Source organism: Eleginops maclovinus, chromosome 2 (genome assembly GCF_036324505.1).
Source record: "Eleginops maclovinus isolate JMC-PN-2008 ecotype Puerto Natales chromosome 2, JC_Emac_rtc_rv5, whole genome shotgun sequence".
Taxonomy (NCBI): Eukaryota; Metazoa; Chordata; class Actinopteri; order Perciformes; family Eleginopidae; genus Eleginops; species Eleginops maclovinus.
In genome coordinates this window covers 21,121,828-21,148,568 of record NC_086350.1, presented here as the reverse complement: position 1 = coordinate 21,148,568, position 26,741 = coordinate 21,121,828, and the positions used below count along the sequence as shown (strand labels likewise).

The 26,741-nt window shown below is 40.0% G+C and overlaps 1 protein-coding gene across 1 annotated transcript; it reads left to right on the top strand.

Annotated features, from left to right (window-relative positions):
• Window positions 1-3: 3 nt before the first annotated feature.
• On the top strand, window positions 4-26,665 carry LOC134877820 (cyclic nucleotide-gated cation channel beta-1-like). The gene is given in 38 exon segments (XM_063903483.1): window positions 4-1,050; window positions 2,954-3,114; window positions 4,168-4,299; window positions 4,696-4,798; window positions 5,692-5,711; window positions 5,796-5,895; window positions 7,234-7,258; window positions 7,365-7,449; window positions 7,603-7,709; window positions 8,571-8,634; window positions 8,844-8,919; window positions 9,035-9,059; window positions 10,652-10,940; window positions 11,273-11,428; window positions 11,523-11,573; window positions 12,866-12,918; window positions 13,182-13,465; window positions 13,796-13,826; window positions 14,722-15,137; window positions 15,139-15,466; window positions 16,675-16,864; window positions 17,939-17,974; window positions 18,317-18,415; window positions 18,591-18,745; window positions 19,895-20,107; window positions 20,868-21,076; window positions 21,379-21,429; window positions 21,514-21,600; window positions 21,823-21,887; window positions 22,015-22,137; window positions 22,405-22,546; window positions 22,905-23,064; window positions 23,154-23,251; window positions 23,848-23,931; window positions 24,048-24,166; window positions 24,350-24,496; window positions 24,688-24,886; window positions 25,019-26,665. Coding segments are annotated over 36 exon segments (4,794 nt in total). The 5' UTR covers window positions 4-1,050; window positions 2,954-3,114; window position 4,168; the 3' UTR covers window positions 25,292-26,665.
• The last annotated feature ends 76 nt before the right edge of the window (window positions 26,666-26,741 follow it).

Here is a 26,741-nt window from a genome sequence, read left to right as displayed (position 1 = left end):
AGTAGCTACATGAAGTACCGTAATTTCCGGACTATAAGCCGCTACTTTTTGCACAAGCTTTGAACCCTGCGGCTTATAGTCCGGTGCAGCTAATGTATGAACAAAACCGGATTTTCCCCTAATTTTAGCATGTGCGGCTAATATTCAGGTGCGCCTTGTAGTCCGGAAAATACGGTACATTTGTAAGAATTTCAAGTTTTTGTACTTGTTGAATCATTTATATTTATTAATAATACAGTTTAACTTCCTTCATAGAGATAATTTATTTTACAGACGAAGCTGGTACTGTTTTTACTGTGCTTCATTTGTTAAAAGTATATAATTAAAGTAATTAAATTAGCCAGCTTTTAAACAGTCATCTAATACAAACTCTATAGGACTCTCAAAGTGCACAGTTTGCATAAAGACCATTAGAGTGCCGTGATCATTCTTCTGTATTGTTTTTGATTACAAGGAGGAGTACTCTTACATTTCCTCTCCTTAGTAAACAGATGTAATGAGTCTAGTGTAGTTTATGTGTGTAAATGCGTGACAGCAACATCCTCCATGTCCGAGGTAATCAGGATTAGCCTCCGTCACAGAACATCCACTAAAGCCTTACCTATAAATCTGCTTTCTTTCAGCAACTCTGTTTTTCTATGTTTCATTTCAACATCTCTTCTCACCATTGCTTTTCCTTGTTGTTCTAAATCTCTTCTACAATAAATAAACATTTTAACCAAAGGCGAACACTGTGCACCACTATGCTTTTCTGCAAAGTTTCTCCAAAATCAGAGACCATTGCTTGATTTACAATTCTTCAGTTGCATTCTCTACCTCCCCTCTGAGTTCAAATCTAACCCTGCTCTGTGTCTTGTGCAGATGTTCAATTAGGATTGAGGCCACTACGCTGACATATTCCAGCCATTGGCCAAGGTTCTGTGTCATCGAACTGTTCTCCCAGTTTATCCCCAGCTGAGCCGATAATGGGATATGCCCGCTGCCTCATCACCACCATACATTCTTCTGTAATTCTGACTCTCAAGCAATCAACAGGCCTAACTGGATGCAGTGAGTTATATGCACCTGTCTGACCTGGTGAATGTTTTCCACCTATTTGATTACCTGTCTGTCTGTCAATTGCTTTCGATGATGAGGGAAGACCTGGATCCTTGCTAATCACTCTCAGGGATCATGCCAATCACTTTCTTTTTCCTCATCACTGTCAAACAGCTAGGGGAAAATAATTCAGATCTTGACACTGGTGGACAAATTGAAAATATCAGTAAAAATTACTGAAAGTATGAAAGTAAAACATACTCATAATATAGAAAAGTGTCTTATGTGACTGATATTTCATCATGTAACCTATTACATTACTAGATTGATGGTGATTATAATGAAGCAACAATACAAACCTAGGTGGTTCTTTAACCTTAGGCCCCTTTATGGCTTGGTACTGTAGTTTGGTGGTTCCTAACGACCTAACTTTGTACTTGTTTTGTGAAATCATGGATAAATATTTAACCTCAGTTATATAAATAAAACCATCTGAAAGGTCAGCTCTTTATCAATTGTTATCTGAAACGTGACAAAGGGACCAAATCAGACATAGTCATGAACTTAAAAAGGTTTGGACACACTGTTTTAATAAATTACTATTGTTATAGTAGGTTTTATAACATTATCATACGTTTTAGCCATGTTGCTACAAAGGGGGCTCCATGCATAGCAATGTATGTCCATCAACAACTTCGATCCAGATGAAGTGTTTACCTAACGATAAATTGTATCAACATTTTTCATTCCTTGATTTCAAATCTAGTTCCTTCATTGAGTAACACAAATGTTTTATGTACTGTATAACCACATGCAATTCCTATGAGCATCTGCTCATCTACTGTTTTTAACGCTTATCAGTGAGTTTTAGCCCGCTAACATGCTAACTTAGAGAGTAAATTAGCATGTTAGTATCCTTATAGTTAGCATGTGAGCGCTAGCATTTAGCTTAAACCCCGCTGTTTAGACAGAGCTGCTAGCATGCTGTTGAATCTTAGCCTAGCTCTTTGTAAACACGTAATTTAAATAAAGTAACTATGGTTGTCAATTAAAAGCAGTAGTTAAAAAAAGTATGATACAGTGTTATCCTCTGAATTGCATTGAACAGTTAAAAAATGAAATACTCAAGAGCCTTAAAATGTACATAGATTTGCTAATTATTGTAGTTACTTTCCACCTAGTGCCATTTAAAATAACATGTGGAAAAAAGCTTGTTGTGGCCATTTCTGATAGAGCTTTGAGCTGTCCCTCTCTGTATCACACAAACAGGAGATTGACAATACAGTTGACTTTTGACTTCATATGGTTGTAGGAACAAGACAAGAAGTAGTTTATCAGAGCCCTGGTCAGACCCTGAGCCTTACTAATAAGCTTTAGCTTCCTCTATCTCCTCCTGACTGTTATTTAGTCAGAAGGTTTATGCAGCTCCATGCTTGTCGGTCAGTCAGCAAGTGGCCCTGCGTCACTGCGTGGGGATAAAACTGTAATCAGGAAGGTATGGGAAATAATATAGAACAGACATGACAAGCTGGAGGAAGGAGAAAGGAGAGTGTAGCTTTTCCTTGAAGGCTACCATTGTGTATTATTCAAAGAGTAAAACAAATTCCCCTTTGAAGACAGTAAACAAAGTAAAAGTGTCCTTCTTTAGAAAGAGTGTAACATGTTAAATATATACCGAATTATCCAGATGCTTATACAACATATTACAAATACTTGGTGTGCATCTTGCACTTCATTTCTGTAATGAGTTGCAGTCTGAACCTGGATGTAATGTGCCCTTTCTACCTTCCCTATAGAGTATGGGATTATTTGAGTCACTACTTAATGCTGTCCTCAGTGTTCGAGAAGTGATAACAGTATGTAGATTACAGGGATAATGTCCTGACGATACGTTTCTCTGCTGCTGTTAATCTAGGATGGCTCGCGGTCCAGCATTGTGCCTCGACCTTCAGGTGGTGCTGGGTAATCCTGTTAGCTCCAGCCAGCCTTTGCGGAAATCCCAGCAGAACTGTGCTGGCTGTGCCGCACTCTGGATCTCTACTCCTCCGGCATGCAGAAACACCTGTAGACACGCAGGTAAGGAAAACAATACTTTGCAGGGAAATACATCATTTAAAATATAGATTTCATATATAATCGTGTTGAATGTTAGGATCTGTGCCTTGGTAATGTGTGGATCTGCAGAAGTAGAGTATATGAGCAGGAATGTGGATGTGATTAGATGTTTGCTTATAGATTCTGATGTTTTTTTAAAGTGTGCACTGCTAGGTCTTAAATTGTATAAATCCTACCTAAATAACAAAGAAACTCAGTAGAGAAATTCTCCTATGGGGTGTATTCCTCTGATTTACAATCTTTTAATGACTGATTGGGATCCTGTGGGATGTGGGCGTATGTCAGGAGTTGATCCAGGCCCCAATCAGCAAGAAAGGCTGGCTGTAGATTAGTGAAAGGACGGAGCTACGATTTAATCCAATGCAACAAATGTGAGATTAGGCCGGGCAAGAGGCCCCACTGATCTCTGCTGATTGGCAGTGTCAAGGATCACAAACTGTGATTTTTTTTTAGCATGACATGCTGGAGGCAGTTGATAAAGTAGCTAATTAACTACCGCCCGAGTTAGCCTCTGCCCCTTTGCCCTCAGTCCCCTCTGACTTTTGACTCAGGATATCAGATCAGTTGTGCTGTATCAAGGATTATACCTTTTATATTCTAGGCAACATGTACCACTTGTAAATCTGTATGTGTTGGACGAGAAACTAAAGACAGTTTTGCGATTTACATGTTAAAGATTGTAGAGAAAGATATATCAGGTTGGCAAAAGTGTCAGATGAAAGCAAAGATGGACCTGGTGAACGGTCATCATCAGAGCTCATTAGCTTCTTTTAAGGGCCCTTGGTTTGAGGTGAAGTGGCTGCTTTAATGAAAACACCAGAACATAATTTTATAATTTAGCATTATTAACAGCATTAAGTTTGATGAAGGGCTTTGAGGGGCTGACAGTGTGTGTGTGTGTGTGTGTGTGTGTGTGTGTGTGTGTGTGTGTGTGTGTGTGTGTGTGTGTGTGTGTGTGTGTGTGTGTGTGTGTGTGTGTGTGTGTGTGTGTGTGTGTGTGTGTGTGTTCAACAGGATGTTTAACTGGGTGGTGAAAGTGGTCCCCCAACTCCCGTCATCTGAAGGGATGGATGACGGTGTGAAAACCTCTGCTCCCAGAGTGAAGAGTCCTCCACAGAAAAACGCAGAAGAGAACTCACAGGACAGGTTAACCTCTCTTACTACTAGCCTTTCATTTGTCTTGATAATAGAAATTGTCTTTGTGTGTTGGCTCTTCAACAATAAGTGAAATAATTTACTAGTCAACTGACGGGGAACTAATCACTAACTATTTTGATAACTGGTGAGGTGTAAACAGTTTGTTGAACACTCATATTTGGAGATTTCCTGCTGTCTCTGTTTGATATTATATTAAATCAAACATCTTTTGGTTATTGATTGACAAACAAGAAATTTAAAGTCATCACCTTGGAGGAATTTGTTTCACTAATTCACCAAACAATCTTTCAATTTATCTTCAAATGAAGAAAAAATCTGGAGTTGCTACGATCGTATGTTTCTGTCAACATACTGTCATCTTACAATCTTTTTTCACCTTTACAGCCAGAACCAGACTGGAGTTTTAGGCTGGCTGTCAAATGGCTTCGTCAGCGCCATGCCTCAGCCTACCGGCTCCCCTCGACTCAGCAGGTCCAACTCTGAAAGGGTGAGTGTTTAGATGTTTGGTCATGTGGGCATTAAGCCTACTCAGGCCTTGTCATTATCCAATTAAAGATATATCTATGTTTCCTAATTTAGGATCAGACTGATAAACTTTTTGCCAATATTTGTTTTTTGGTAAAGGAATACTTCACCCCAAAAATGACTATTTGTCAATTTATGAATTATCTTGTTTTACCTGAATGCTTGAAGAATCTTTTTCTTGCATGCCTCCACGGTGGATGTAGAATACAAAGTGTTGATGAATTCAAGGAAATGGGGGCATTGTTTACCAACAGCAAATATCAATATATATCAATATCTTGACAATAACCATGTGCTGTATAATGCAAGTGTCATCTAGGGATGCTGTGAGAATAAACACATTTGCCCAGACAGCGAGCACACCTGACTAAGCGAAGTGTTTTAAATTGTACGTTTTTTACTGAAATGCATGTGTCTGGGAAACCATGGATTATATTGCCCAACATGTGTGACAGTTTTTGCTTTTGAGAAACAACCAATTATTTTGTAAATCAAAACTTCTCAGTTCTCTCAAACTTTTTTGAGCTTTCTTCAAGACTTTTAAGTTAACACAGGTGGATGTATTTGAAATACAATGGCTATTTTGGGTGGGAAGTATTTCCTTAAATGCCAGATGTCAGGCAATCTGGCCCTTCACAAGTACACAAGTGTAAAACTGAGACAAAGTTAAAAACATTTGGGATTGAGTACACAGGAAACCTTGCTTCACGACAAGTTTCACAAAAAATAGAATCGTAAAACTGATATAATTGTGATGGAGAGTGCAAATACATAGTAACGAAGGGAGATTTGCAATGGACATTTCGGCCTCTAATATTTCTCATTCTCTATTTTCCTTTCTTTGCCATCCATCAGATGGGGGAAAATGAAGAAAGGTACAGTATGATTTGATAAGAGTGCATATTTAATGCTAAATACATTGTTTAAAAGGGAAATAATTCTCAGTTTTTCCCTCCTAGGTCTGGAGTGATGGGCTGGGTCGCTCAGGGTCTGACAAAGGTGTTGCCTCAGCCGGATGAAAAGTATAAAGAGATTGAGGACACTCAGGAACACACTGAGGTGAGAGGCATTCATTATTTAGTGATACACATTAAACCTCACAACACCCAAACATCTTCACTACATCAGTCCTGCTGATGAACTAAATATATTATATTTTATCTTTAAACGTTTTCATACTATACAGTACATGCTGATCAACAGGAAGCAAATCTTTGTCTTCAACTGTGCGACTCTTGACTCGAGCAACTTAATACTTTCCTTGAGGCTTACACAGTAGGACTTACCATGGCTAAGGATTAAGCCTATTAGGGAATTTACGGCCAGGTTCAACCAGTCCAATAAATTCCCTGCGTTTTTCCTTGTGAAAACCATCTTAACCTGAGGATTTCATGGATGCACTGATAAAAATCCAGGCAACTCTTGCCCCCTTAATCTACAGATTTAAAGGGGCCTTTAATGCTAATTTTCAGGTTATATATTTGTATTTTGTGCTTCTACTGTGACATGTTTCAATGCTTTAAAGTTCAAAAAGGTCTTTAATTTTTCTCATACTGCCTGTACACCCTCATACCTCTTTTCACCCTTTGTCTGAGACCAGAGCCCAGTCTGCTCTGATTGGTTAGCTGGCTGGCTCTGTTGTGATTGGTCAATCGCATGTCCCACCCCACGTACAATGTGTTGGAGCCCTAGCCAATAGAAGCACGAGTGTTACATAGTTATGTCACTGGGATTTTAGCCTTTGCAGACCATTTACATGCACAAAAATCCAGGAAATCCAGGAAAGGGAAACCTGAAAAAGCCCCTTTAAGCTTTACCCATCAGGGCCCCACACTTGTAGTCCTCCTTGGCTGAATTTTTACTCCACATCGGTACTGTGGGTATGGACATAAAAGGAGCCCCTGTGGGAGGTGAGGTTTATTGCTCCAATGAGCACCATCTGTAGCCCACCCTGATCCTAGTGGAGGCTCACCCAAGGAGACACAGATGTGTGGACGAAAAAAACACCATTTACCCCTGTGAGGCTTACATTGAGATAATGGATATAAAGTTAAATAAATAATGAATATTAATTATAATAACTTCACCAATCAGGAGAGTTTGATTCAGAGTCAAAATAATTTTAAAATTAGCAATTGATTAAGCAAGATCATCAAAAAGACGTAGTTACAGACAGATAAAAAAAGAGACAATTACAGAACCAAAAATCAAGCATGGGAAATAGAAACAGATTCAGTTTTGTAACCAAATATATTAAAATGCCTTCACAACTAAAATTACATTTAAATAATGAATTCCACAACATTTAATAAGAAACAGTAGTCCGTTTGGAAGTCTTAATTTACTCCAAGACTTAAATTGCAGAAAGCATAATGCCCTTTTTCTCTTTTATCCTAGATCTATGAGGTAGCAACAATGCCAGGTAAATTTCTTAAGTATTTGTTGACAAAAATTATGTTTGAGGTGATGACAAATTTACAATCCCTACTGCTGAGCTGAACATCTGATCTGTGCGTCTATCCCTCCAGATTTTGATCCCCTCCCTCACATTCCTGTGGTGGAGATGGAATCAGAGGATGAGGATGAGCCTGAGCCCCCACAATTTCCTCCTAAGTGAGTACACATCAGCTCTTACTACACATTGACAGTGATTATACTGGAATTGCCAGTTACACATTAAACCCATACATGCACACATCAGTGCAGGTATATGACAGAACTGTAAACTTGTAAGGAGCTGAATTTTTTCTTTTTTTCCTGCTGCAGTGTGGTGAACTGGATAAAGCAAATGGTCCCTCAACCCCTTATACTGCCCCCTGGTGCCGTACCCTTAGAACCATCAACCAAGTCCTCCCGCTCTTCTCTGGACAAAAGTACATGCACACATCTGACACAGACTTTAAAGTACACAATGCACACCAGGTGACACAAACCTACACACACTGGACAGTAATAGATCCTAACTTACAAAACATCAAAGCTCTAAGGGGATGTTTTGATTGTTTGAAGAGGTTTTTTTAGGCACTTATCCAAAGCATTACCTACAGTTCGTGGCAGTTGGCATGCCCGCAGTTTGTAAAAACAGACTACTGACACCAAAGCAAAGCAGTCAGTTCTGTGGAGGGGAGCAGCAGCAAAGGGTACTTTAGCCACTTAAACAAATAGTTGCTTAAAAGTACTCTATATTTAAAATATTGTCACCACCTTCCCTTACCATCAGACAACCTTTCAGACAGGGAACTGAAGTTGTTAACTAATGTATCTTCAAAGTGCCAGGTCTCCACTGACAAAAACAATAATTTTACCTCGTTGAAAATGGAAGTATCTGGTCTACTGCTGACTCGATTGGTTCGTTGTCACTGTTTGACCTTGTTTTTTTAAAAGGTTAGTTTGGATTCACCAAAGTCACACAATAACAGAAACAAACGTTTGTATATACAGAGTTTTTAAAAAGAACAAAGATGATAGCTTTAGTTCCTCATGTCTGTCTGACTACAATGTTCACTTGAACTGAGGTTGATTTTATATGTGGTTAAAATATGTTTTGCTGTTGCCCCCATCTACAGCAGCTCATTGACAGCTTCAGTGCAGTAACTCCTGTCAGTTTCTTAAATCTATGGTCATGCAAACCTCCATTTACTTTCAAATCTAAATTGCACTTAGGACATATTCTGACTTTATCGGATGGATGCTTGTTTTTTTTACTGAACTTCATATCTTTCTCTTCTTACCAGTTTTGTCTCCACCACCTGAGTCTCTCAGTGGAATCTCACTGGATACTGACGGCAAGGCTCCAAGGTAAGTTGTGATCCCCCACTGTCCTGTATAATCACTATTTTTCCTTTATAAAACACAATAACACATTTACCACCTCTAGGGGATGTTTTTGCCAAATATTAAATGGATGATTGGATGATTATCCTTTATAATTAAAGACAGTGTAAAGTCGCAATGCTGTAAAATGTGTGTCTAAAGTGCACAAAGTTCATGAGTTTGTCTCTCCACAGTATGGTTGGCTGGTTCATGTCAGGCCTGGGCCTGAAGATCCCTCAACCTGCCGTTCAAATCAAAGATGATGCTCAGGTAATTCTATTAATATCAAATAAAATAACAGTTCTTTCTTCCTTCTCTTCTTCTGGTCTTTCAGCATGTTAATCTTTCTATACATAATCCATTTTCTTTTCTTTTTCTTTCTCAGGCTGCCGCTGAAGTTCTAAAGAAAGGTAAGTTAAAGTGTTAATATTACTTTCCTGTAGTAATAGAGAACACTGGGATTGCCGTTTCTTTGCTGGTAATGCTTTTCCCGAATGCCACAGTTCACAGTTCAATCAAGTGGATCTCTATATAACATAATATATTCCAGAAAGTGTGTTGAGTTAATTTAGAATAATGCCAAACATATCTTTAATAACATGAGGCGGTGTTTAATAATCTCCTCAGCATCTGTGATAATATTTGGAAAGTATTTTCTCTTGAAGCATCCTCTTGTTTTTCCCCCAATAGTTTTTGAAGAGGTGTTTTGGTGGGACGATCGGAGCCTAACTCAGTCCCTCTTCTCCTTCTGTTTCAGGGGGGAAGGCGCTCCGAGCCCCTTAAACAGCAGGAGGAGACGACTGGGGGACGCTCTGATCAACACACACTCAAATAGAGATACACACATGGAACGCACGCAGGCACACAGACACACACACACACACACACACACACACACACATATATGCTACTGCTGGGAGAGGGCAGAGGGGAGAGCTACAGGTGCTTTGCAACGTGCAGCTCAGTACTGAAACAGGCAGCTGTAAAATACTACAGGAATATAAAGATATATTCAACTCACCTTACTGTACTAGATACAGTTTATATGAATGTATTTCAACATAATATGTGTGCACTGCTTTATAACTTAAAGGTGTTCTATATATTTTATAGTTAATATGATGAGTTTTTGTCATATGTCTTATAGAAGAGCAATTTGCACTTCTTCTGTGTGACACAGAAACATTTAGCCATTTATTTATGAAACAACTGCAAGTTTCATTCACAACATTTTGCAGAAAGAACATTTGTATTTGATTTTACTGTGCTTTAACATATGGCAATGTACACTTTATATTCATGTTGCCATTTTCATATCCATAAAAAGAACAATAGGAATTAAAATCATGTTTTACCAGTCATTAATTCAAGAAGATTTCAGCATAAGATGTCCAATCTTCCTTTCCCAATACACAGTAATCTGGAAACTATTAAGTGGCAGCTATGTTGATTTATGCTTGTGTAATTTGTGGGCAAAGTATATCTGTATTTATACTAATGATATGATGTTTAGAGGAAATCTAATAATACTTCATTTTAAGTCTTACTCTAAAATAATCAGTTAATTATTCTACTCAGTACTTCAGTTTGGGTCTTGTTCATGTAACTGTTTGAGAAAGCTTCCATTAAGGTTGCACAAATGTAAGAGTAGGCCTATTTTGATCCACTTGATCGATTTATACGGCCTTGAACTGTGAAATGTGGCCTCGGGATGTGGTGTGGTTTTGTTTCAGAAGATTTCACTTTTTGACATAATTGTTCAGTGTCATGGAGAGAAGTAGAACACATTCATGTTATTATATACTGTACTGTAAGGATATACTGCAGGAGTAATAAAGATTCAATGTGAAATGTATGTGGTGGTCTTATCAATAACACCTTCCATTATCTCCATGCATACATAAGAGAAATTAAATCTGAATAAGTTGCATTGCAAACCCTGAACCAAATCACCAACATGACTCTTCCTACACACAAATCAACACTTGTCACCTTCCTGTAGCTTCATCCAAACTCAGGCCTGACATGGTACTAGAAGATGTGGACTCAGACAATGAGGGCCCGGAGAAATGTAAAGATCAGTCCACAGTCGCAGCCCCAAACACATCAGTGACTACGGCCTCAACGAACACACAGCAGGCAGAGTCCAATCCCGAACCTGAGCCAGAACCGTCAGACAACGGGACCAAATCTCAAGAAGATGCTGAGACCCAGACGGGCCGCTGGACGCCGTTCATTGAAAACATCAAGAAGGAGGCCGAAGGTGTAGCTATGGCTAGCATGGAGGAACGGTAAGAGTGGTAGTCTTTAAGTATTTTTAAGTCAGATCCACTGGGTGCAAATGCCCCCTATCGTATCAAATAACATCGAATAATTGGAAGTAAATTAACCCTTGTGAATCCATTTTAAAAAGTTGCTCTGATGCCCTCAAAAGTAAACAATTGTTTTGTCAAAAACTGCATTTACATTATTATAATAATTATAATTATATGTGTGGTTTTAAGGAGTATGGGCAACAAATCAACCCCCCTCTGAAAAACTGCGTTTGAGCACTATAGGTGTAGAAAAAGACTCTTGTTGACTCTCCCTGAATTTAGTTTACCACATTACCTCCTGTCTTCAGTCTGCTGCAGGAGCGCTCGGAAATGGCACGTATGGCTGAGGAGGTAGCACGGACCACAGCTGAGAATGCCATTAGACAGATGGTCAGTGAGTCCATCAAACTCTCACTGGGGAGTCAAGACCTCCTGGATGAGGATTACGAGGAGCCTGATGCTGAGTAAGAAGTTGTGCTCAATTAGAGATTGGTTTGTTTTTTAATTTTGGCAATCATAGTGGGAAGTGATGTAACACTACATGTTCACTGTGGCCAGGTTGCAAGATCAACAAGAAGAGGAGAATGAAGTTGGCCGTAAAGTATCAGAGTAAGAATTCAATTATGGAGTCTTCCCCCTCCTTAACTTCCTAGAAATCCCTTGTGTGATGAAACTTTAGTGAGAGAACTCAGTGCATTTAGATCCTTTACTGAGTGAAAGTAGCAACGCCATTAAGTAAAATATACTTGTTGAAAAGTAAAACAAAGTTCTACATTCATTTAAGATGGTATGATATTACAGCAACATGGCATCTTTTAGAGCAGCATTCAATCAGCGTTATTTTTGTATTTCATATGCTACACCATATAAGCAGCATTTTAAAGTTGCAGCTAGTGAGGGTAAGCTGATTTACATTTCCTTATAAGCTTCTATGGAGTATGTTTTTCAAAACGCATGCAATGTGCAAAGTAACTTGGTTTAAAATATTTGATAAGAGCAAAGACCAACATTGCCTTCCAGATGCAGTTAAATAGAAGCACAAGTTAGCATGACATGTAGAAGTGCAGAAGCACAGCGGGCCAACCTGCGTAGCCTACAACAATAATAACAGCGATTTGGCTGTCGGGTCCCAAATCCCGTGGGTTCTCGTTATGTGATCTTTGCAGCGCGCTACCTCAGCATCAGCCGCCACCGTGCCATAGCAACCCCAGCTTCGCTTGGCAACACCCTCGCCCCCCTCCCCCTCTCAACGGTTCCCCGGGTAACAGTGTGCACCTGCTGCTGCTGCGGTTTCACGTCTGGAGACGCAGGAAAATGATGGACGGAGATGTAATGGAAGATTTCTCATGTTGTTTTTCTAAAATCACATAGTCTAGTTCGTCCTTTATCGTTTGTCGTTGCTCGAGGAAATTTCTTTCAGCACTGTTATCGAGTACGGCACGTGATAATTGACAGAGAAAGTGAGTACCTCGCGATAACGTCGTTGTTATGTAACACATTTTACAAGTTTTACCTATTATTTACCGTAATATAATTACTATCTGTGTGTAAACAAACAATTAGCGTTTTAAAAGCGTGTCTGTTACTGTTCAAGCAAACACTAACCACTGGCTAACATTGAGTAAAGTTAAAGCCTCCGCATTTTAAAGTATTCATTGAAAAGTGTGTCAGTCTATGTACCTGTGTTTTAATGGTTTCTGTTTTAACAAATATTTAGTAAATTATATGAGTGCTATCAACAAGTCTTAGTCCATCGGGGAATTTCGGTCTGTGTCTTTCTGAAATATCTGGAAGTGCACAATGTTAATTCTGTATTAGGTTGGGGTTTCTCTAAAAATGTCAGCATTTTTATCGTGGTGCATGACATATCCAACTATTGTGTTACCTTTCCTGTCCTGCAGAAGGGAGAAGAGCCTTTCTGAGGAGACTGAGGAACCTACCATTAAGGAACCAGGTAGAACCAGGTTTTCTTTCTCTTGAAATTGACGGTATTGTCCCCTAGAGAAATTGTAGATTTGATCATAATTGTAAAAAGTCACAAAAAGAGTATAGCACAATAAAGTCTGAGCATAAACGTTCTTTATTATTCGTATTTATTATTTAAACCTCAACATCTTATCGACAGCTCTATAATATCTGCATCTTTACATCAGGCGGGTTAGATATAATACTATGATAATATCAATCTTATGAAATCTATCATTAAAAACTATTTAGAGCCAAAGGAGCAAGCAAAGCCACAGCGGAGTTCCCCGTCCCCACCTCCAAAACCTGAACCGGTTAAGATCCAAGAGCCTGAGCCAGAGTCCGAGCCAGAGTCCGAGCCAGAGTCAGAGCCAGAGCCCGAGCCAGAGTCGGAGCCAGAGTCAGAGTCTGAACCAGAAACTAAGTCAGAATCAAAGGCCCGGGAAGCCAACTCAGGATCTGAGCCTATAACCCAGCAGCCGCAGAAGGCAAAGGAAGACGTTCAAAGCAACAACGCTGACAACGCTGCTGAAAAAGTAATGTACACCTGTTGAACATGCATAGGGATAAATGTTTCACCGCATTGCCCATATGACTGCAATACACAAAATATTGTTAAATCTTCTTGCTAATTGCCAATTTCATTCTGTTATTGTCATTTCATTTATTGAAGTGTAACAGTTAAGGAACACTGAGTTAGGTTTCCCTAAATGGGAATACATTATTTTTTTATATTTGGCTCATTAAAATGGGGACCTATTATACACAGATGTGTGATTCTTTTTGAAGCCATATGCCATATCTGATCCAAACTGAGCCTCACCACTCCCCAGCCATTCATATGCTTTGTGTTTTCTTTTTTGTAGAAGGAGGAAGCTACCGAAGACGGCTGTGGTGGTACGTTGTGACTTTAGCTGTAACATTATTTTTCTAATTAGCAGTTTCATTCCGGCATGCCTGACTGGCTGGTTGTGCTGTGTTGAACTCACAAGCTGCTGATCAAACTGATTGTCTTACAAGTTTGTCTACATCTGCACTACTACAGTAATGTTTGACTTCATAACATTTAGTGTACATGTCGCCTGGTGTGTAGGTCATGATTATTATTCACCTTCTCGTTTAGACCAGGGTTATTATCATGACCTATAACTGAAACTATATTAAAAATAAGGAGTTGAAAATAGGAGGCGAACATTCTCAAGTCAAGTAAAAACAATATCCTTCATTCATGACATAAACTAAATGGAAATGATATTGCCTGGTAAGTTAGAAGTTAGTAGTAGTTTAATTCTAGCTTTAATAAAGCACTATGGAAAAAGAGATTTGTTTATGTTAATTCATTGAACATTGAACGCCAGAAATTGAACAAACCTGTTGAATATGTTGCATTTGCTTAAGAAATAATGCCTGTCGTCTTGCACAATCAGCCCAGTCTTTTCAAGATAAATAAAATAGCTGCATCTTACACATACCACGACAACCATTAGACAGTAGGTACATCACATAACTAAATACATCTTTTATGCAATAAAAACTGAAAGATGTTGTCTGTTGGTTCATTTAAGTAAATTCAGCTTGCAGTGCCCAGTTTATTTCTCCTTCATTCAAAATAATTATAAGAGAGGAAGGTGCTTGAGTGTAACAAAAAACAAGAGACAAACAAAAATTCCAAACCGATATTATAACCTCGATTCAGAATCAGTCTAAATTTCTGTTTGATTGTCTACTGACGCCATCTCCCGCCTTGCTTCTCTCCTGCCTGACAGTATACCTGTACCTGTCTCCTCTGTAGCTCCAGTCAGCTGTGATGCATTTAAGAGCTGCCTGATGCGCCTTCCTCACACCTCGGAGTGCCTCGGCAACATCAACGCGTTCTTCAAAGAGAACGGCATCTCCATTCCCAAAATACCCCCCATGCCTAACCTACCCACCCAGCTTCCCACCCAGCTCTCTGACGTTACCAAGTACTTACCTTCCCTCCCCCCTGAGTTGCGCCAGGAGCTCTCCCAGATCCGACTCACCCAGGTCCCCCGAAATATTGCCCAGACTCTGACCGAGCTTTTGCCCAAAAACTCTGACGGGTCAGTCGGCCCAAGTCTGTCCAGTATCTCCCAGGGAATTTCAAACATCCCGCAGAAGCTCTCCACGATTCCCACACGGGCGCAGCAGTACTTCCTCAATGTCCAGAACCGCCTCAACAGCCTTATGCCTCAAGATGCCTAAGAAACAACAACAACAACAACAGCCAAAACAGAAGCAAGACGAGATTCAGCATGACGTGGAACTGAACCGGCTCGTCCGGCAATCCCCTCTCTCTCCTCCTCACCACCCTCAGCTCCGGTCCCGTTCCCCGTCTCCCTCCTCCCTCAACGGCAGCACCCTCGAGTTGCCCAATGTGCCATCCTACCCGCGCCTGCCGCCTATCGTCAGCCCCCCCTCAAAGCAGCTCAACTCAGCGTTCCGCCAACTCTCAGGTCTCTCCAACCCGGCGTTCTTCATTGAAGACGACTCAGACATTCCAGCAATAAGACCCACAGGTGAATCAGTGGAAAGTTATCTGTGCTCTATTATGAGATTCTTCCAAGACAGAGATGGGAAGAAACAAAGTACATCTACTCAACTATTGTACTTAAGTACACTTTTAAGATACATAAAACGTAAGATACTTAGAGGTCAATTTTGTACTTTTACTCTGCTCATCAACTATTAAATCAGACTTTAGTTACACCTGAGTAAATTCACAAGCTACCCTGCCATATCCAAAGTCATTAAAACTAGCTGCACCTTTACCAGCTTTCATAACACTTTAATGATCAATAATAATAATCAAAACATATCATATATTTTTCTGAAAGGGACCAGTACTTTTGGTACTTTAAGTATATTTTGATGCTAATACTTTTGTACTTTAACTTGAGTAACATTTGAATGCACTTGTAACAGAGTGTTCCTTCTGTCTGGTACTTCTATTTTTATTTAACTACAAGATCTGAGTACTTCTCCCACCTCTGCTCGAAGATTCCTAAACTCATCCATTATAAGTAAATCAATAATGTGTGGCATCAGAATTGAGTACCTCTTAAACTGAAAAAACAACTGATTGCACTTAAACTTAAAAAATCAGTCACAGACATAGAAATCTGCAAGCAGTAAATTAATCCATGGACTGGCAGTGTGTTGAGGATTAAGAGCACGCTGTTAAAGAAGAAAAAAAGTAGCAGTGTTTTGCGTTGTGGTGGTGGAGTAGTGTTATTTATTTTTACGATGTCTATTTTTTATTTCTCAATTAAGTTCAGGCGGATTTTAAATAAAGCACCAAAGTTTGTTTTTTAGCTAAGCTAAGAAACTATTCCATTGTGTCGACGGAGGAGGAAACTTTTTTTTAAAAATGTATATCATTGCTGCCTTCGTTTCATATAAAAGTTTGAAATGAAAGTACAAGAGAAGGCAGCTTGTCGACACTTTTTCATATTAATTGAAGAAGACATAATTGTGCCAGTGTGCCATGAGCGTGATTAGCCAGACTCAGTGTCTTGCCAGGTGAGTAAGCTAGTCCTCTCGGCTATCAGGACTCTTATACATGGCCTAGTTCTCAGGTAGATCCTTTTAAATAAGCCCAAATTAGGTCTTGGAAAATCTGCTTTTCTTGCACGCTGACCTGCTAAGCACAAACACACATGCTCATTATTTGAGAAGCTCTTCACTGATCAACAACAACACATGTTTTGTCTTTGAACCTCTCCAGATAGCTCGAGCCTCAGCCTTCGCCCAGCTGTCAATGTAGAAGATGTCGACTCCGACCATGAGAGAGGAGGCGAAGGAGGAGCAGGAGGAGGTGGGGAGTGTAAGAGCAATATCCGTCAAATCCTCACCCCCCAGGACCCCAAAGTCACCACCCTCACTGTCCCTGTGACCCCTTCAGGAGGTCGCCAAAGGTGAGGAGCCTAGTTATAACTTACACATGTTTGCATATTGACATCATATCCCTATCCTTTTCAAAGGCTGATTTGGGCATACATAGTGAATATTGAAAAAAGTGTACCCAGTGCGTATTATAATATTTTTCCCTTTGCTTCTGAACCACAGTAAAGGAGACAAAGAGTAAGTAACTCTATCATGTTGGTCTTAAACTCATCTTGTGTGTTTGATATGGATCTACTGCCCTCTACTGTTGGCTACTGTCCGTGCATCGGTGTCCTGCAGAAACCGTTTGTGTGTGCTTAAGAAAAACTGAAACGCATTTATTTGGTCCCAAGGTTGTGAAATCTATTCTGCAAATAAACAACAGGAAAAGCTGCCAAAATGACACACCTCATGAGACAAGCACACAGTGTTTTTACAGAACACCGTCTGAAACATTGTGAAACTATTATCGTTTGTGTTTCTTTTGATGTTCTGTTTGCTTTTGCATGGCTTTATTAGAATTTTTAAAGTCAAGCACCGAAATCTTGCACACTGTCCAATACTTGTGAAATGGATGGATTACGCAATGGGCATACAGGGCAGAAAACAGTCACAAAAAGTGGATTAATTACAACAAACATACACAAACAACAACATTTGACATATAATGATTACAAAGAGACACTGAATGACTGCAGGGATGCAAAAAGACCACAAAGAGATTTAAATGACTGAAAAATGAGACAAAACAACTCAAGACGTACACATATCCAATATAAACAACCTTTACATATAGGGAGAAATTGACAACAAAGAAACCTTAAATGACTACAAAGAGGAAGAACAAAATAAAATAGAAAAGTAAAGAACTGAAAATTTAACTACAGGGATTTGCTAAATGAACTCAAATCTTGCAAATGGGTTAGGGGCCCATTGGGTCATTTCCGTTCATCAGTGCTGTAGATGATACCTTCACTTGTCTTCTGTTTCTTGGGTTAATGCATTTCTATTCCTCCCACAAACAACTAACCCCATCCCCCCTTAACCATCCCTGTCTCTGTCTCTTAACACTTCCTCTTTCTCGACCCTGCTCTCTTCCACATCAGCAGTGGGAGGAATCGCAGGAGTATCTGGACAAAGATGTAAGAGATCAACCCTTGTTAAACATTGTTTTAACTCATCATTTTGTTGATATTTTATCCACCACCATTCATTAATAGTTTGTATTTACCCATTTAAATGTTCCAGTCTTTGCCCATTTCCTCAGTAAATCAGTATTTTCATTGCTTATTAATTGAATTCCTCATAAATAAAGAGGGAGCACAAATGGCAGAACTCAATCATATGTGCAAGTAACGTGTGTCTTTCTAACATTTACAAATGCTACCAAACACAACGTTCAGTAACGCTTCATTACAGTGGATAATATTCAGAGAAAGTGAAACAATAATCTTACTAAGATACTCCTGTCTCAAATGTAACAGAAGGACCCTTCACTCTCAAAGTGAAGATGATGATGAAGAAGGAAGCACCCACGTCAGAGCCTGGCCCAGCCAGTCCAGCCTGCACAGCTCAGAAGACATGTGAGCACACACACACACACACACACACACACACACACACACACACACACACACACACACACACACACACACACACACACACACACACACACACACACACACACACACACACACACACACATATGCACTCATATTTGGACAATAATCAAAATGTATGTCTTTATTTCTTCCTAAGAATGAAAGAGCGGCCAGCGTCTTCAGCCAGTCAGACCAGTACGGTGGTGAATGAGCGTCTCCAGGAGCTGGTCCGGATGTTCAAAGATAGAACGGAGAAGGCGAAGGAGAAACTCATAGACCTGGACAGCTCCGATGAAGACAGCATCGTACCCTGTGAGTCTCTGCCCTGTCCTCTCTGTCACCTTTAGTAACACTCAGCTGTCTTCTGTACAGCTCAGAGCCTTGCATCCTCACACACGAGTTTTCCTGACATGGTAGAGAGTGATGGTAACCCAGAATGGGTGGGCGGGGAACGGGTGCCTTTTTAGCACATTTCTTAATATATTTTCCCTATATGACACAACAAATGTGCTCTAACAAAATGTCATTTTTTGAAATGAATCAAAATGTAAGGGATAAAGAATTAACATGGCTATAACTTAATTTAAAATCCTTTTAATACGCAGTTTCTTTCTGCTGGTGTGATTGGTGATATGATTGATTTTCTTCTGATTGCCTGCAACACAATGGGCTTTCTAGTTCCACAACTTTTATAAAAAACAAACGTTGGATATTGATTATGTACATTTATATTATAAAATATACATAATGTCATACTAGCTGGACAATTGTATGTCACATGGAGCTTTTTGAGAGCGATCAAGATGACATTAAACAAATAAATGAACTCTCAAACTTATATTGTCCAGCCTGTTTCCAGATACTGCACATGTGTATCCTTCAAAATACATCAGTACACTTTTAGTAATAAAGAAGGAGTGCAGATATAAATTGGGATGGATATGGGACACAAAAGCAGTGTACAGTTGAAAAAGGTAAGTGTACACCCTACAATTTACAAGTGAGGGGGGGAAGTACCATAACATTAGGCAAAGTAGAAGTCACTTAAGGAAGTGCATTATATTCCATCTGTTTCAACAGAGGAAACAAAGCTGAAAACTACAGTGGCCTACAAAGAGTTTAATAGGACTCTTTTTTAATTTACAGATAATCACAGTCCCAGATAATATGTTGTTTTTTGGCATAATGTTAAGTTGTGGAACAACCAGGCAAAAACTGATGTGGTAGTTTCCAGCTTAAGCTACCATACTTTAAGGAGCTGTGAGACCAATTTACAAGAGGCACCTATCATGTGCTCTAAAGAGGAGGTGTCATTAAGTAATATTCATACTGTATATGATACTAGTCGGCATGATGTTAGCTGTAGCGTGCAGTTTTTTGGGGAAATACAAATGTTCCAGATATAATGTTATTATCTCTCTTATGAGTTGTTCTGACATTTTTCCCTCTCACTTCCTTCAGCTCCTCCTCAGGCTACGGTTGCTCAGCCTGAAGCTCAGCCAGTGGTCGACGGCGAGAAGGAGGCAGAGGCAGGTCCATCAGGAGGAAGAGGAGGAGGAGTGGAGAGTGGAATAGAGGAGCAGCAGTCTGGCCGCTGCTGCAAGGTGAAAACTCCACGGTGGATAAACGCTTGTGTGCACTACCGCTTCCCTGCCAGCATCGACCCTTTCACCAGTGAGAACCCAGCCGAACCTCTACCCGCTGCCAAAAACACCACCATTCTCTGCAGCAGAACCACCTTTACCCAACTCACAGACAAACACTCCACACCCACAAAGTTGAAACATTGATTGAAATATATTGAGCTGTCTAATGCTCATTATTAAGGAAACTAAAGTGTGTTTATATGCAACCAGAATGCAATGGTTTAGCACTGTGGGGTTGGGCAAAAGTAGATCTACTGTTCTGTCCAGTTGCATGCAGACACCTGTCTCCTTATCATCTCTCCCTCACCCCTTCATCTTCCCTCTTTCCCCTCATTCATAAAGATTTAAGGAAGTAGTTCATTTTCCATTTTTTCTCCTTTGGCATTAAACAAGTACCTGATTTATATCATAGATCACGTCCTTATTACTTTTGAGGCTGTACCAGATTACCTTTAATGGAATGAAGTTCGTGGAAATGTTTCCATTACAGGAGTAATAAACTATCCAACGCAGCCACCTCTCTTTCAACAAATAGTACAAGTATAAATAGTTTTAGTGTAGCATAATCTCGATCTGCAACAGTGCAGGAAAACCCAGGTAATAAATACAAACGCAAAATATAAAAAATCATTTAAATTAAGCTTCAAACTATTTTGTACAGCTCTTAATTCATGCTCTTTTTCCATCAGTCTCTAGTTACTGGCATATAACAGAGTACTGATTAACTTCAGTCTCTCACCCATTTCTCCCTGTCCCTCACCCCCTTGTTCCTCTGCCTCTCTCCTCAGACTTGATGTACGTGCTGTGGATGTTTTTGGTCTCTCTGGCGTGGAACTGGAACGCGTGGTTCATCCCGGTGCGCTGGGCCTTCCCCTACCAGACTCCCGACAACATTTACTACTGGCTGCTGACCGACTACCTGTGTGACCTCATCTACATCCTGGACATCACCATCTTCCAGCCACGCCTGCAGTTCATCCGAGGAGGAGACATAGTGGTGAGTGGGACACTGGGAGCATGTGTCATGATAACATTTTATTTAACATTATGACTTATTGTCTTCGGGAACATCATGCCTTAATGGAAATTTAAAAATCTTTATAACAAATTATTGAACTCAATTCGGCTAAAAATCAGCTGAAAAAGTATTGTTTCAGAACAGTAATATTCATTTCATAACCGTTGAAAGGCACGATAGTAACAGAAAATACAAGCCCTAGGAAACATAGGTAAGGGTTAATGTAATTACAACGTCAGATCATTTTTCATATCTGCAGTTGTTTTGTTTTCTGATTACAGTGTGACAAAAAAGAGATGAGAAAGAATTACATGAAAACCAAACGCTTCAAGGTCAGTAACTAGAGTTTAAATAAAGTACAATTTTAAGTTTTTTCTGCTTTACTTCATGTCTTTAGTTACCTTCCTGTTTTTCAGTTTGACGTCGCCAGCCTTGTTCCCCTGGAGGTCTTCTATTTTAAAACTGGCATCAACCCTCTGCTCCGCTTACACCGGCTGTTAAAGGTGAGCTTTATTAGTGCATTAATAAACCAACAAGAATCCTTTCAATTAAGATACACACAGCAGACACTGAGGATATAAAGCTGTGGCATCAATACAAAGTAGAAGTTAATTTCCAGGGCTTTGTGGATCTGCTTTGAGAAATAGGAGGTCAATTATTCACATTTTACATTTTCCACCGTTAGAAAGCCAATTTTGTAACTAATGATTGTTTTGCTTCCCCAGATCAACTCTTTCTTTGAGTTCAATGAGCGTCTCGAGGCCATCTTGACCAAAGCCTACATCTACAGGTCAGCTGCAGCACATCTCACTGCCCTTTACTGAATCCTCTCTATATCTCTTCCCTTCCTGTCTTGAGATGGACAAACTGATTTCAGATACTCTGTTTATTTAAGTGCTTTGCTCTCTGTCTCTCAGGGTGATCCGCACCACCACCTACCTTCTCTACTGTCTCCACTGTAATGCCTGCCTGTACTACTGGGGCTCTGCATACACAGGGCTGGGCTCGACAAAGTGGGTGTACAACGGCAAAGGCAACAGGTCAGTGACATTAACGCATACACACACAGACCACACACACATTACTTTTTTTTCATGAGTATAGTTTTGCTGAAAAAAGTTTTTAGTTTTGGACCAAACCAAATCATAAGTGAAAATGTGGATGGTTTTTTACCTGAATCAGTCACACATAGAATCCTATTTTCTAGTCCCATATTTTGGCTTTTATTTAACATCTTATCGAGTTATTTTAAAGACATTTTCTGTCTCCGTCTCTGTCTAATGCCTCCCGTCTTTGTCTCTGCTCAGTTACATTCGCTGTTACTACTTTGCTGTGAAGACCCTGATCACCATAGGTGGTCTTCCAGACCCCACCACCCTGTTCGAGATTGTCTTCCAACTCATCAACTACTTTGTCGGAGTCTTTGCCTTCTCCATCATGATTGGACAGGTAGGCCTTCCACATATGTTTCAAGCAAAAACAGACTCCAAAGTGAAAAAATTATCTTTGTCTTATTCTTCTTCCCTGTATTGTTTTTCATGTGTTAAAATGTGCCTTTAATTGAAGTGTCACCTACTGATTGGTCGGTTTTGATGCTCTTTTGGTGTGCTTCTGGTTGTCAGGATTCATTTTTTGTTTTCTCTTTCAAATTTGTTGTTGATGTTTTCTCTATTCATTAATTTGAGGGGATTTCCGTTAGATAAGGCGTATCTTTTTTTTTTTCTAGATATTATGTAGTATGATGTGTGTATAAAAAACACTTGCATGCCATTAATCTCTTTAACAATAACGGTGTTATGTCTCTCAGATGCGTGATGTGGTCGGCGCAGCCACTTCAGGTCAGACCTACTACCGCACATGTATGGACAACACCATTAAATACATGTCCTCATATCGCATTCCCAAAGACGTGCAGAACCGTGTCAAAACCTGGTACAACTACACTTGGCAATCACAAGGCATGCTGGGTAAGGAGAGCATTATCTGTGCACCTTCATACGTTTCTTGCACACGTCATATTTCAGTCAAACAGTACCGCTCATTTTCTGCCCTCCAGATGAGCAGGAGCTGCTGACTCAGCTGCCAGATAAAATGCGTCTGGACATCGCCGTAGATGTCAACTACTCCATCGTCAGCAAAGTCGCTCTTTTTCAGGTAAGAGTTCCTAAACACAACAAGAACAGCCCAGCAAACTTAATACAGTATATTCTTAAATGTATGGTGCAGCAGGACAGACATGGTTTAGTTAGTATCTAATCTTTCTGTGAGACCATGTTGTGCTCTATATAGTCATACAAAGGCCAAAAAATAAAATAAAATACATTTGTAGATTAATACAAAAATGAATGTAGAAATACACACATGAAAAAATACATTGTCTCAGCCTGGGCAGGAAAGCCCGCCCACAACAGTTGATTGACACCTTAAAGGAAGAGGAAAAAGCAATAGGGAAGATAATAAATCAATTAAATTGTATTTTTAAGATAATAATCTTTACATTCATTCTTTAAATTGTTCTCATTTTTTCTATTTAATATTTTATTAATTTATGCATATATTTTTACATCTTTTTCTTTTCTTTTCAGACATTTTTTTTATTTATGGCATTACCATGACTACATAGTTAGTAATAATAATAATAATAAATCACATTTATATAGCGCTTTTTACGGTACTCAAAGACGCTTAGTACATATAAATAGCCACAAGAAATCCCTACTACTTTATTTGACCATCTTCCATCTTGACAGGGTTGTGACAGACAGATGATCTTTGACATGCTGAAAAGCCTTCGCTCTGTCGTCTACCTGCCTGGGGATTATGTCTGCAAAAAGGTAAAATGCAAACTTTGTAGAAGACAACTGTATGTGGAAACTTTTCTCATCATGTTTGCAGTTTGGTATTGCTCTCTCCCTCTTATGATCTGCCTCTTCTCTTTATCCTTGCTCAGGGGGAGGTGGGTCGTGAGATGTACATCATTAAGGCGGGGGAGGTGCAGGTGGTTGGAGGACCTGATGGAAAGACCGTGTTTGTCACTCTCAGAGCAGGATCAGTCTTCGGAGAGATCAGGTGAGGACATTTATAAAATAATTATTATGTACACTTCTTGTCTAGCCAAGCTGCCATCTCTGACAATCATCCTAGAGCAAGAGGAAGTGTGATTCTTTGACTTTTGTTCCAAAACCTTTGCAAAATTCTAACCATGGCAAAGTTAGCAATATAACTATTAACCATGGTTTCCCTGATTGGCAGTTTGCTTGCAGTAGGCGGGGGTAACAGGCGCACAGCAAATGTTATCGCTCATGGATTTGCCAACCTCTTCATCCTGGACAAGAAAGACCTGAATGACATCCTGGTGCACTACCCAGAGTCTAAGAAACTGCTCCGCAAGAAGGCCAGGTTAAACCTGAATTGCACCACACAGTACCAATCATCATCATCTTGAATCCACAACAAAAATACTTGGCATCCTGCTTTGTGTCTGTCCTGTACAGATATACTCCCATCAGAAGTAGAGTTATACGAGAGCTTTGTTGCTTTGTCTGCATGTATGTTATCATTACTGATGTCTGTTGCCGTCTCAATTGCAGAAAGATGCTTACCAAGGGAAAGAAACCTGAGCCCAAAGAAGAGCCTAAAGGTCCCCCTCAGGCCCCGGCAGCCCCTGTAAGACCGGAAACCCCCAAACTGCTGAGAGCAGCCCTGGAGATGACGGAGAGATCCACGGGTCTTAAAGGAGCTCTGGCTAAAGTCAAAGAGAAGACCAACAAGTCCAGTGTCTCATTGCAGGTCAACATGCGTCTGTTGATGCATTTAGTTACCACATATTTCATAAGAGAATGCCGTTTTTTGCATATGCTAATCCACATTTTTAGAAAACGTAATACAACAAAATAATTTTCTTGACCTCTTCTCCTCCAGCCCTCCATCTGCTCCTCCCTGCCTCCTCCATCTCCCACCTGCAGCTCCGGACATGACAGAGATGTAGACACACCGTCACCGCTCTCCACCAGCTCCGCCACCTTTCGCTCTGCCTCCCGTTGTCGCAACAACAACAACAACTCTGCGATGCCTCGCTCTGCGTCACCTTGCCACGGTGATGCGGAGGAAATGCTCGCTATAGACCAAGGAGAGGAGGGTGTCAGCGAAGACGAAGGGAATGAGGGTGGGAAGAGGAAAGAAAAGAAGTTGTGATCATTATTTAAAGGACAAAGCAAGAGGAGAGGGGAAATTGATGTGATGGAAGGGGAATAGAGAGCGGTTTAAAGAGGCCCTATCATATACATTTTTATCACCCTACATTTTTGGGTTTTCCTTTTCCTAATAATGTATCACCATGTAGAACTCGCTCTTTTATTGGCTTGCGCTCCAACAAATTGTATTGATAGGCTAAGCGTGACATCTCTAAGCGGATGACCAATCACAACAGAGCCGGCCATCTAACCAATCAGAGCAGACTGGGCTCTGGTTTCAGACAGGGTGAAAAGAGGAGCTGCAGCACAGGCAGTAGGAGAAAGATAAAGCACTTTTTGAACATAAAAGCATGGAGACATGTCACAGTAGAGGCGCAAAGTACAATATCAACCTGGAAATGCGTATAATAGGGCCTCTTTAGTGGGAGTTGTGTGGGACAGAATTATCAAGGTAGAACTGTATTCTTCTCTGACCTTTTCTGAAAATGTAGACTTGTTGTCCGCTATATTTTGACTCTTGTGTCAAATTTCATCGACCCTGATTCTCTAATTGTTGCTTTTTTAGTTCTCTATCAACCTCCAAACACTGTTCATGTCAGTTTTAGATCACCAAATGTAAGAGCAAGCCTTCCCCAACTCTTCAGACTCAAAGCACATTTTCATAATCTTCTCTGCGTTTACGGTACACAGTTGAATGTATGATGGTGATGAGTGGATCCTGCAAGGGATACCTTAGTTAAGCTATGACAGAAAAGTAAGCTTCTTGTCTTTCTGAAACACATGTTTTTGCTGTTGTTGTCTGCTGACTGTTCACAGATTCTTTTGTAAACTTGGAAAAACAATCTGCCTTATCTGTGTTGTTATTTACATCTGTGTTGTGTTGTGTTGTGTGAGTAGCTTGCACTGCTGATACGTTCACCTGTTGGTTTGAATAGCAGAGACTTAGTGAAACTGTATTTCCAGTTGTAACATGATCATCATGTTTTTTTGTTTATTTTGTATAATATTGTAAATATATTTGTTTTGGGAAATTTAGCTGAATCACGTTTCCATGTAAATTCACTACGCAGTCACAACATGTACATAGATTCTGATAATACTAAATGTTTAATCTGTGCTGAAAATGATAATGTACGTCTTTGTTAGATTAGTTTGTGATATGACCCCAGAAAAGGGGTGAATAAACCAGCTAACCATACTGCCAGACAATCTGTAGAAAGAATGATCTATGTTGTTTCCTCTTTATTGTTTACGGTGTGTGTGTGTGTGTGTGTGTGTGTGTGTGTGTGTGTGTGTGTGTGTGTGTGTGTGTGTGTGTGTGTGTGTGTGTGTGTGTGTGTGTGTGTGTGTGTGTGTGTGTGTGGTGAGAGAGGTGAGAGAGACAAGTGAATAAAGGGACTCAAATGAGTATATGATAATCCCCTCGATTTTGTCACTGATGTTTCCCAGTC